The sequence below is a fragment of the Myotis davidii genome, unplaced genomic scaffold (assembly GCF_000327345.1).
Source record: "Myotis davidii unplaced genomic scaffold, ASM32734v1 scaffold1477, whole genome shotgun sequence".
Lineage (NCBI taxonomy): Eukaryota > Metazoa > Chordata > Mammalia > Chiroptera > Vespertilionidae > Myotis > Myotis davidii.
In genome coordinates this window covers 235324-246180 of record NW_006288182.1, presented here as the reverse complement: position 1 = coordinate 246180, position 10857 = coordinate 235324, and the positions used below count along the sequence as shown (strand labels likewise).

The 10857-nt window shown below is 46.2% G+C and overlaps 2 protein-coding genes across 2 annotated transcripts in view; both read right to left on the bottom strand.

Moving 5' to 3' along the window:
• Window positions 1–3696: 3696 nt before the first annotated feature.
• On the bottom strand, window positions 3697–10161 carry LOC102753955 (retinol dehydrogenase 12). Its single transcript, XM_015561511.1, has 6 exons — window positions 9363–10161; window positions 8940–9179; window positions 8572–8661; window positions 5050–5238; window positions 4456–4562; window positions 3697–4320 (listed from the first exon to the last, which is right to left on the bottom strand). Exons 1-6 carry the CDS (start codon window positions 9679–9681, stop codon window positions 4132–4134), a joined length of 1134 nt encoding a protein of 377 aa, XP_015416997.1. The 5' UTR covers window positions 9682–10161; the 3' UTR covers window positions 3697–4131.
• A 51-nt stretch (window positions 10162–10212) lies between these two features.
• LOC102759571 (chromosome unknown open reading frame, human C2orf81) overlaps window positions 10213–10857 on the bottom strand; it is a 6838-nt gene continuing 6193 nt past the window's right edge. Inside the window, exon 5 of the mRNA XM_015561495.1 lies at window positions 10213–10853. Within this exon, the coding sequence (XP_015416981.1) occupies window positions 10282–10853 (572 nt within the window). The 3' untranslated portion in view covers window positions 10213–10281. The remainder of the gene's footprint in view (window positions 10854–10857) is intronic.

Sequence of the window (10857 nt, the reverse complement as noted above, 5' to 3'; positions counted from 1 at the left end):
GTCGGTCAGGCACCGAGCTGGACACCTGGAGGGAAGCAGCGCGTGCGCACAGGGCCTGGGCAGCCGCTAAGGACCACAGGCTCCGGCGCGGCGCGGCCAGCGCCCTCTGACGGACGTTGGCGGCAGAGCGGAGGGGCTGGAGGAATTTTTGCCCCGGGCGAAGGGTTCCCCCGAGAATGGCTAAGTTTTTGCGTGCTAGACTGCTAATTAAAACAATAGTAATAAACCTATCTCGTCAGTTAGCTGGAGGAAAAACTTAATTTTGGCTGCTACTCAGTGTCGTCCACCGTATGGGTATACAGGCATTCTCACGCCCTTATGATGCGGATATAAAATAACGCAAATTTACGTAATGGCATTTTGGCATTTCTTTATTTAAAAAGAGAAAACATTTAAAAGTACAAACCCTGCCAGCCAGCGTGGCACCGTGGTTGAGCATCGACCTATGAACTGTGAGGTCACCGTTGGATTCCGGTCAGGGCACCTGCCCAAGTTGCAGGCTCCATCCCCAGTGGGGAGCATGCAGGTGCAGAGGGCAGCAGATCGCTGTTTCTATCTCTCTCCCTTCCTCTCTCTAAAACTAATAAAAATATGTGTGTTTTTTTAAAAGTACCTCTCAGAGGGCAACTGTAAGGATAAAAGCCTATCTAATCCTCGGTTCTTGGTATAGTGGGAGAAAAATTATTTCTGGTAATTCAAAATAATATACTATTTGTACACATACAAATTTGGGGTCAAAATGTATACCACATGAGTGCACCCCAAATCCAAAGACACAGTGGTCCCAAGTCGGTAGAATATCCTGGGAAGCTGGCCAAACTCAATATAAACCCTCTCTAGGGAATGCACTTTAACTCCAGGCCTTAAATAATTCCTATAGCTATAGTTCCAAGAACCATGAGTGGTCAAAGTGACTAAGCACACTACGAGAAAGAAGCTACCAAAATTATTCAAAACTGCAAAGATTACAGATACTGGGATTTTCAATTACTGTGTGTAAAATGAATAGGTTTAATATTTTTAAAAACAAATTTTAATATAACAAAGGAACAAGCAATTATAAAAATTGACTAGGTAGATTGGCAAAATAACCAATTATAAAAAATAATATGCCCTTGGCTCAGTGAATAGAGCGTCGGCCTGCAGACTGAAGGGTCCCAGGTTCGATTCCAGTCAAGGCCGTGTACCTTGGTTGCAGGCACATTCCCAGTAGAAGATGTGCAGGAGGCAGCTGATCGATGTTTCTATCTCATCGATGTTTCTAGCTCTCTATCCCTCTCCCTTCCTCTCTGTAAAAAATCAATAAAATATATTTTTTTTAAATAGTAATAAAAATATAGGAATTAAAATATAGAACTCTTAGATGGCACAAACAAAAGATTAGTCATAGCAATTAACCTAAAATAAATAGCCTTTCAAAATGAGAGGCAACAAGCATTATTTGAGATATATTTTTTAAAAAGCTATTGGGAAGCACTGATTCAGCAGAAGCCCAATAGTGTTCCAATTAAGAGACAAAGGCAAGGAGTATTAATGAGACAGGGAAGGGGAACAATAAATCAATAGAAGGAAAGTATTTCTACTGGTTGACATATGCTCACATAGTTATATTAATTCTAAACAATGTTTTTAATTTTCAGTCTGGTAGACATCAGTCCAGTAGTCATAACATCTGCTTTCTTTGCGCACAGTTCTTGGGAAGGCAATGTTGCTTTAAGCCCAGTCCAAAGGTTATTTTGCAAAGCTTGGAGCACAAAATGTACAAGGCAGTTTCTCTGGGATTGCAGCTCCATTTTAAAGTGGCTCTGTGAGCAGCTCATCAACCTCATAAGCTAGCTCTGTTTCTATTAATTTTTTGCATAGCTGAAGAAAGAATTAATGAATTGGAAAATAGATCTTAAGAAATGAAAGAGAAAAAAGAACAAAAATGCAGCATTAACAAGAAGAAGGAAAATGTGGAAGAGACATGAAAGATTAAGTGAGAAGGTCCAACCTTCATCTAATTGCAAATCCATAAATAAAGAAGATAATAAAAGAGAGACTGAATTTAAAGAGAAATACAGATTCATATGTTACCTCAGATTCAGGAAATCCAAGGGATTCCTACCTGAATAAACAAAGAAGTGCACGTCTGGATTAATAAAAGTGAAGCTGTAGAAAAATAATAACAAAGATAAAATCTTAAAAGGAGCAAGAGAGAAAAGGCAGATTCCCTGCAAAGTAACTGTTATATTAGCATCTGACTTCTCAATAGTAACAGTAAAAGCCAGAGGACAAAGAAATATTCAGCAATATGAGAAAATAACTGTCAACCTATAATTCCTTAGCCAGCAAAATGATCCCTCAAAAATGAAGGTAAAATAATAGATAAATAAATCTGAGGAAGTTTACTATCATTAAGTTCTGTATTCATTTTTTATTGCTGCATAACAAATTACTACAAACTCAGTGGCTTAAAAGAACACATGTAGCCTGCCCGGTATGGAGTGGTTGAGTATCCATCTATGAACCAGGAGGTCACAGTTGGATTCCTAGTCAAGGAATATGCCTGGGTTTCAGGCTCAGTCTCCAGTGTGGGGCATGCAGGAGGCAGCTGACCAATGATTCTCTCTCATTATTGATGTTTCTATTTTTCTCTTCCTCTCCATTCCTCTCTGAAATTATATTCCCATATATATACCATATATATATATAAAATATATATACCCCACATATATATATACCACAAATACACACACACACACACACACTCTAGAGGTCCATGCATAAAATTCGTGCATGGGAGAGGGGGGTCCCTCAGCCCGGCCTACACCCTCGCCAATCCAGGACCCCACAGGGATCAGGTCTAAACTGGCAGTCAGACATCCCTCTTGCAATCCAGGACCACTGGCTCCTAACCACTCACCTGCCTGCCTGCCTGATCTCCCCTAACTGCCTCTGCCTGCCTGCCTGATCACCCCCTTACTGCTCCCCTGCCAGCCTGATCGCCCCTAACTGCCCTCCCCTGACAGACTGATTGCCCCCTAACCACCTCTGCCTCAGCCCCTGCCACTGTGGCTTTGTCCATAAGGACACCTGGAAGATGTCTGGTTAATTAGCATATTACCCTTTTATTAGTATAGATACACACACATGTATTGTCCCTCAGTTTCTGGGTCAGAAGTCTGGGCACAGGTTAGCTGGCTCCTCTGGGACCTTAGAGTCTCACCAAGCTGAAATCAAGGTGTCATCAAAGGCTGCAATCTCATCTGGGTTTTAGGTCCACTTCAAAACTCAGTGATTATTGGCAGAATTTAGTTCCTGGGAACTGCAGAACTGAAGTCTTAACTCCTAGAGGCTATGTGGCCACCTCCAAAATGTGACAGTTTGCTTCTTTCATTGTAAACAAGAGGATCTCTGACTTCTGAGAAGGTCTGACACTTTTAAAAGGCTCACCTGCCGAACAGGTTTGGCTCAGTGGACTGAGAGGTCCTGGGTTCGATTCCGGTCGAGGGCATGTACCTTGGTTGCGGGCACATCCCCAGTAGGGGGCGTGCAGGAGGCAGCTGATCGATCTCTCTCATCGATGTTTCTAACTCTCTATCCCTTTTTCTCTGTAAAAAATCAAAATATATTTTAAAAATAAATAAAATAAATAAAAGGCTCACCTGATTAGGTCAGGCCCACCCAAAATAATCTCCCCTTTAACACAAAGCCACTGTACAAACTTTAATTACTTCAGCAAAATCCCACTTTTCAGGTATATAACATAATCAGACATTAAATTTCATCATATTCACTAGTTCTCACACTTAAGGGGAGAAGATTACAGAGAATGTATACACAGAGGGTATGAATCTTGGGGGCATCTTAGAATTCTGTCTACCACAAATCCTCATTAAAGGAACTTCTAAATGATGTACTTTGGATAGAAGGAAAATAACCCCAGATGGAAGATCTGAGACACAAGAAAGAAGAATGAGCAAAGAAAATATTAAACATATAGGTAAAGCTACACCAATCTCCACTCTATAAATAATAGCAATATATCTGATTTGTGAGTTTAACAAAATAACAATATAATTAAAGTACAAAAGTATACAGATTCAAAGGAAATAATGTTGAAGAACTCTAGATGTGGGTCTCAGAGGATCAGTCCACCTTGTCCAGGTTTGTTAGTTTGACGGAGGCATTCCAGAGGCTTTGGGCCATCTGAGGATCCTGAGCAGCTTTTACGGGAGGAATTATCACACAGGACCTGCTAAAATATTTTCCAGAAATACCATCCAGCTCCTTCGCCAAGCTCAGGTAGAGAACTGGGTTTGCACCTTGTGTAGGATCCTGTGGAAACACCGAGAGTGGGGGTTGAGGGGAAGGACGGGCGGTCTCACCAGGAAGGCTTTAGCGGGCTGGGGGCACTGAGAAGGAGAGCCCTACACCGCCTCTTCCAGCCAAACCAGCTCCTCCTCTCCCCACCTTAATAAAGAAGCTGAAGATCCAGAAGGAGACTCGGTAATACAAGGGTAACAGCCTCATGATCTCCGTGTACACCAGACCTGGCTCCACTGAGTTCACAGTCACACCTGAGGTGGTGAGACAGAAGCATAATGCAGAGTGAGGTAAAAGGATGACGGGAAGAGAGGACTGAGTGTGGTTCTGCCATGTGCAAGCAGGGAAGGATCCTGCCAGGTCGGTTGGGTAAAGGCGACCAGAGACTTGGGGGTGGTACGAGGGACATCAGTGCTCTGTAACTTACATGAACGGTGCTACCCAAGCCAGTAAGGAGACACAAGTATTTGAAAGTGTTGGGTTAACTTTAGGAGGAACGGGATGTATGGTGTTGGTATTAGAAAATACTGAGAGGAGAGGGGTGTTACCGGTGATCAGAGAATTGGAAAAGGTTGGAAAAGAGACATGAGGACAGGGTTGAGAGAACTATAGGGGTACAGGTGGTAAATGGAAGAAATTAACAGCTGGCTTGGCATATATTGGGAGTAATTTATGGTCAGGACATGTGGAGAGGTGTGAAGGATTGGGAGTGGAGGAATAGGGGGTGTCAGAGGCAGTTACCTGTCCCTTGAAGCCTCCGGGCAAATTCCCCCGTGATCGAGGTCAAAAGCAGTTTGCTGCAGTAATAGTTCTGGTTGAAGGTCAAAGGTCCACCAGCCCCTGTCAGATGTTCCTCATCAAAGTACCCTTGTGTTTGCCAAGAGGAAGACACGTTTATCACCCGGGCTGACCCTGCCCGTTGTAGCGCTCCTGGGTAGAGAGAGGGCCACGTTCCTTCAGTCTGAGTCCTAGTGTCAACTCCCATGCCCACTCCCCAGCCTGCTTCTCCAGGGGGTCCCAGGAGAGCAGGGCCCATCCAGGGCTTTCAGGAGTGGGCCCCGCCCAGGCACCGGGGCTAGGCACAGGGGAACTTAATGGGAACAGAGACTTCACGTTCATTAGCTGCTTTCCTAACACTCTCTTCCTCTTTTGTTTTAATATATTTTATTGTTTTTTTACAGAGAGGAAGGGAGAGGGATAGAGTTAGAAACATCGATGAGAGAGAAACATCGATCAGCTGCCTCCTGCAAACTCCCCACTGGGGATGTGCCTGCAACCAAGGTACATGCCCTTGACCGGAATCGAACCTGGGACCCTGGAGACTGCAGGCCGATGCTCTATCCGCTGAGCCAAACCGGTTAGGGCTTCCTCTTTTATTTTGGTGTTTAGTACTTTTCTTCCACTTGCCAACTGGAACTAATTTAACTGATCCTTGTTTATGTTTGACCACTAAGAGGGGAGAAAGGAGAGGGTGACCCTAGCCTAGCTGGTTTGGCTCCGTGGTTAGATCATCAACCTGTGGACAGAAGGGTTGCAAGTTCGATTCCAGGTCAAGGGCACGTGCCACAGTTGTGGGTTCCCCAGCCCTGGTAGGGGTGCATTCGGGAGACAACCAATCGATGTGTCTCTCTCACATCAATCTTTCTCTCTCTCTCTTTCCTCCCTCCTCCCACTCTCTAGAAATCAATGGGGAAAAAAAATCCTCAAATGAGGATTAAAAAAAGAAAGGAGAGGCTAGACACACTGTCAGAGTTGTCTTTCATGTATTCATACACTCATTCATTCCACAAATGTTCATTAGGCCCCTGGATTGTGACAGACACCAAGATGGGTGCTAAGGACATAAGGACACTAGGTTTGGGAGGAAAGAAATATGCAGAGATACTGGGGAAAGTAGTTTTTTTAAAAATAACCATCTCTCAAAGGAACAAAAATAAAATTATAATCAAGAAAACAAATTTAAAAAGAAATTAAAAGGAAAAAATAAAACAAGTTAAATCTTTAAAAAACTAGTATTAACTACACAAAAAAAGTCTGGATTGTGTAAATTATGAAATATAGTAATTGTCACGTGAGTTTACAGTATTGTTTTCAAAATGCTCAAACTCTTTTGAGCTCTACATTGAAATGAAGGATCACAAGTGACGATTTGAACAGGTGCTGTTTAGCCAAAACTTGCTAGAGAGAAAATTATTCTTAGAGAGGACAACAGGCCCCAAACTTGCAGACACAGGGACATAAAAACCAAAGGGGCTCACAGCCTAGGTGGAGACTGATCCCCATGGAGCAATGTTAGTTTGAGAACAGAGAGGTGCACAAAGGGCTTAGGGGACCCCCGATAATTGGGGCAGCTGGAGAGTTGGAGGTGTCAGGGCACGAACCACAGCACAGGCTGCCGAGTCCTGGCAGATGAACTAAAGTCAGCCAGCCTAAGGCAGTGGGAAAAGATGTTCCAAATAGAAGACATCACATGTGCAAACACAGCCAGCGGGGGAAAATTAGAATGTGGTCCAAGATCTACAGATGGTCTGGCTGGAGATTGGGAGTTGGGGAGGGTTAAGGAAGGACAAAAAGTAAGTTTCTCAGTCTTGTAAGTAAAAAGAGGCTTAGACTTTATCCTATAAAGAACAGAGTACCTTCAAAAGATGTTAAGCAAGAAAGTGATATGGCTGAGGTGATTTCTAAAAGTGGCAGAAGGGAGAATAGATTGTAAAAGGGAAGAGACAAACAATTTAAGAAACCATTACTTAGGAACACAATTTCGGTTGCCACCTGAATCTCTATATTCCAGGTTGGAGCAACTTTTGCTCAAATAAATGCTTTTTTTATAATATTAAAAAAAAAACTAGCCATTTTTGCTCAGTGGATAGAGCATTGGCCTGGGGACTGAAAGATCCTGGGTTCGATTCCGGTCAAGGGCATGTACCTTGGTTGTGGGCACAACCCCAGTAGGGGGTGTGCAGGAGGCAGCTGATCGATGTTTCTCTCTCTCATCGATGTTTCTAACTATCCCTCTCCCTTCCTCTCTGTAAGAAATCAATAAAATACATTTTTTAAAAAGAAAGAAAAGAAAAGAAAGAAAAAACACTAATACTGAGGAAGGTGCAAACACCTTGTTATAATTTGGGGGAAGAGAGAAAAATATTCATACTCAAAAGTGCATAGAATTTGGCTCGCTCTTTGTTCAATTTCCAATTGGGTCAATGTAATCAGTCACTAAAGGGTAGATCCTGACAACAGTAGTTGCCTCCAAGGTGGGGAATGGAAAGTTGATTTTCAAGGAAAGGAGATTTTTTTAATTTATTTTTTTCCTTTCACTTAGTGATTTTAGAGAGAGAAAGGGGGAGAGAGAAAAACATCGATTTGTTCTATTTATTTATGCATTCATTGACTGCTTCTTTTTTAAAATATGTTTTTTATTGATTTTTAGAGAGAGTGGAATGGAGAGGGAAAGCGAGAGAGAGCGAGAGAGAGAGAGAGAGAGAGAGTCACATCAATCAGCTGCCTCCTGCTCTGCAGCCCCCTACTGGGGATTGAGCCACAACCCAGGCATGTGCCCTGACTGGGAATCAAACCAGTGGCCTTTTGGTGCGGGGGCAATGCTCACCAACTGAGCCACACCAGCCAGGGCTCAGTAGTTGCTTCTTGTATGTGTCCTGATGGGAAATTGAACCCACAACCTTGATCTATCAGGATGACACTCTAACCAACTGAGCTATCCGGTCAGAGCCAAAGAGACTTTTTTTTCTGTATACCCTGTTACACACCTTCAATTGTGTATTTTAGACATATATTACCTGACTACAAAAGAGGTTATTTCACAACACAGGAAAATATGTTATGGAGAATGTACCTGCCACCCATTTCTCTCCCCACACACCTTCCCAGGAAAAACCTCAAACCTCTTTAATCGGAAAGGATTACAAAATCAGAAAGTCAACAGGCTTGGGCCCAAGGCAATGAATTTTTGGCTGTTGTCCCTGCTGGCCCCTGAGCTTCTTGGTGTTTATGTTCCTAGTGACCTAGTGCCAACCTCTGGAAGCTTCGGTGGAGATGATTGGAATTCAGAGCTGAGGGAGGGAGAGGTGGGATCTTATATCCTTTTGGTTGCATGTTGGACTGTCTGGTTCCATTACCAGAATCCTAATACTGACTTGTGCCGGGCGGTTCCCCTGCTATGTGCCAAAGGAAAGGAAGCTGCCAGGAAAATGCCAGGGGGATGGAGAAGCTGGGCTGACACAGAGGGCAGGCGCATTTCCTTACCTTGCAGTAGATTTGTGAGCAGAAAGGGCCCGATATAATTGGTGGCAAAGGTGAGATCAAGGCCCTCTGAGGTTAGTGTCCTGGGGATTCCTGGGAGGAAATGAAAACACATGAAGTGGATGATGGAGCGAATATACTGAGGGAGGCAGAGTCTAGGGCGATGTATTGGGGTTCAGTAGAAATGCCCTAGGAGCATGTATGTGCAGAGATGGGGCAATTAAATGTGAGGCTATAACTGAGGCGGGCTCTCTAGGGCTGTGTGAGAGTCAGGAGTGTTTCCGCAGGGCACACAGGTGAGGCTCTGGGGATGCCTGTTTTGGAAGGAGCCTCCTGAAATGTGTTTGGGGGAAGCACGTCAGGGCACATACCACAGACTGCAGCGTTGTTAACCAGCAGGTGTATCTCAGGACACTCTTGCAGGAGCCACCGGGCAAAGCTCCGGATGGAGGCCATGGAGCTCAGGTCCACCTCCCCAAGCAGAAGGCTGGCATCCTTCGTGGCTGCTTGGATCTCAGCCAGGGCTCGCTGTCCACGCTCTCGGCTACGGCAAGCAAGGACCACCCGAGCCCCACGGCGGGCCAGCTCCTGGGACACAGCCTTTCCGATACCTGGATGGGGGGGTGGGGGGCAGCTTCAGAGCAGGCTAGTCTGGGAAGTGACTAGAGGATAAAGGAGCAAGGGGGAGGGACAGAGGTGTTGACAATGGGTGCTGCTTCTCCCCCCTGCCCTCCCGGGGAAGGCTGTTGGGGCTGAGGACCCTCGTGAGGTGACAGGGTGGAAGGAGCACTCACCGCTGTTGGCCCCAGTCACCACGGCCGTCTTCCCGGTGAGATCTGTGGGGCAGTGCTGCAGGTCCCAGAGCTGAGTCTGATGCCAGAGCCGCACACTCAGTCTGAGCAGGAAGACCAGAATGAGGAGGACAGAGCCAGGACCCCAGGTCTGGGTGCTGAGTAGAGACCACAGTGGCATAGCAGGTGACTGGCCTACCATCCAGGGTGGGAAGAGGATTGGAGAGAGCTGGTCAGTGCTGAGTGGGCAGCAATAAGGCTGGCGTGGAGCCCAAGATGCAAAATTTAAGGGGGCGAGGCCACATTTGCTCAAGCAACCCATCTGAACCTGAACCCGAGAGAGAGTTCGTCCTTATAAATTGTGTGACCTGAGCCCTTGATTGCCTCACCTCCAATCAAAAATTAACAGAAGGGCTTTCCCTGAGCCCTAAACCCTGCCAAGGCTCAAATCTGTCTCTGAGCCAAGCTTGGATTTGCATCTAAAGTGAATTGACAGAGATCTAGGGACGAGGGAAGCAAGATATCAAATTCCTCATGTCTGGAATCACTTTATGCCCAAGCGGGGCCATTCCCTTGCTCCCCAGCTGATAGGGAACTGAGTTCTCTCAGCTGAGGTAGGCCCCACTTGCAGCCCTTACATCCATCTGCTCTTTCGTCAGGAGAGAATGGTTCTCCAGAATTCTGCTGGAGAGTAATCTTGGCCCTGAAGCAGGGTCTCCTATGGGTGCAAATGGGTTTATTTCCTGGACCCAGTGTTCTATCTTCTTCTGGGCCTGCCAGGACCACTGCTCCTCTCCAGCTCCACGAGAATACACATCTTTGGAAGAAACTGACAGAGATACCAGGCCAATTCTTAAGGCAACTCAGGTGTTTATTTTTGGCAAGCAGACGGAAGGAAGACAGGATTCCCGCCGGCTGAGGTTCAGGGCTCAGAATGGGGCAGGATCTTGGAGGGGAGCGACCACACTTTGGAGGTTGAGTTCTTCATTAGCTGTGCCCTGGTCACCTGGGCTTCTGTCTGGATGGGGTGCAACTCAATGGGAGGAGAGGTACAGACTTTTTTGGCCTCCTGCCAGGGTGGGCCAGACCTGAGCAGCGCCTGTGTGGTTGGGTTCCACATGCTCACACCAGGAGCCAGCTTCAAGGCTTCCGGCAGCAACACTGGCTGCCACATCACCTGGGACGTGGGCTTGAGGATTTGGGGTTCAAGGTAAGACCACCTGTGAGGATCCTGGCCCTCCTGGTCCCGGCGGCCCTGCCGAGGTACGTGGCTGCGGCCGGCCCACAGCTCTTCCAGCAACTCCGCCTCCCTTTCCCAGCCCCTCGGCCACTTGGCACCTGGCCACGTGCTGGGGCTGGGGCTGCGGCTGTAGGCCATTTGGGAGACCTTCAGGTGCCTTTCAGGAAAGCGGCTCTCTGGGCCCTGTAAGAGCCCCTTTAACTGGGAGCATGGTGATGATGGGCCTAAGCTTAAAGGGGGAAGTTGGGAGCCGGGGCG

Excerpts from the sequence above, each read along its gene's own strand:
- LOC102753955 (XM_015561511.1), bottom strand. The coding sequence starts at position 9,681 with ATGGGTTGCTTGAGCAAATGTGGCCTCGCCCCCTTAAATTTTGCATCT. Across the intron at positions 5,239-8,571 it reads GCTCACAAATCTACTGCAAG|GAGCGCTACAACGGGCAGGG; the intron begins GTAAGGAAATGC and ends CTCTCTACCCAG. Across the intron at positions 4,563-5,049 it reads CCGGAGGCTTCAAGGGACAG|GTGTGACTGTGAACTCAGTG; the intron begins GTAACTGCCTCT and ends TCACCACCTCAG.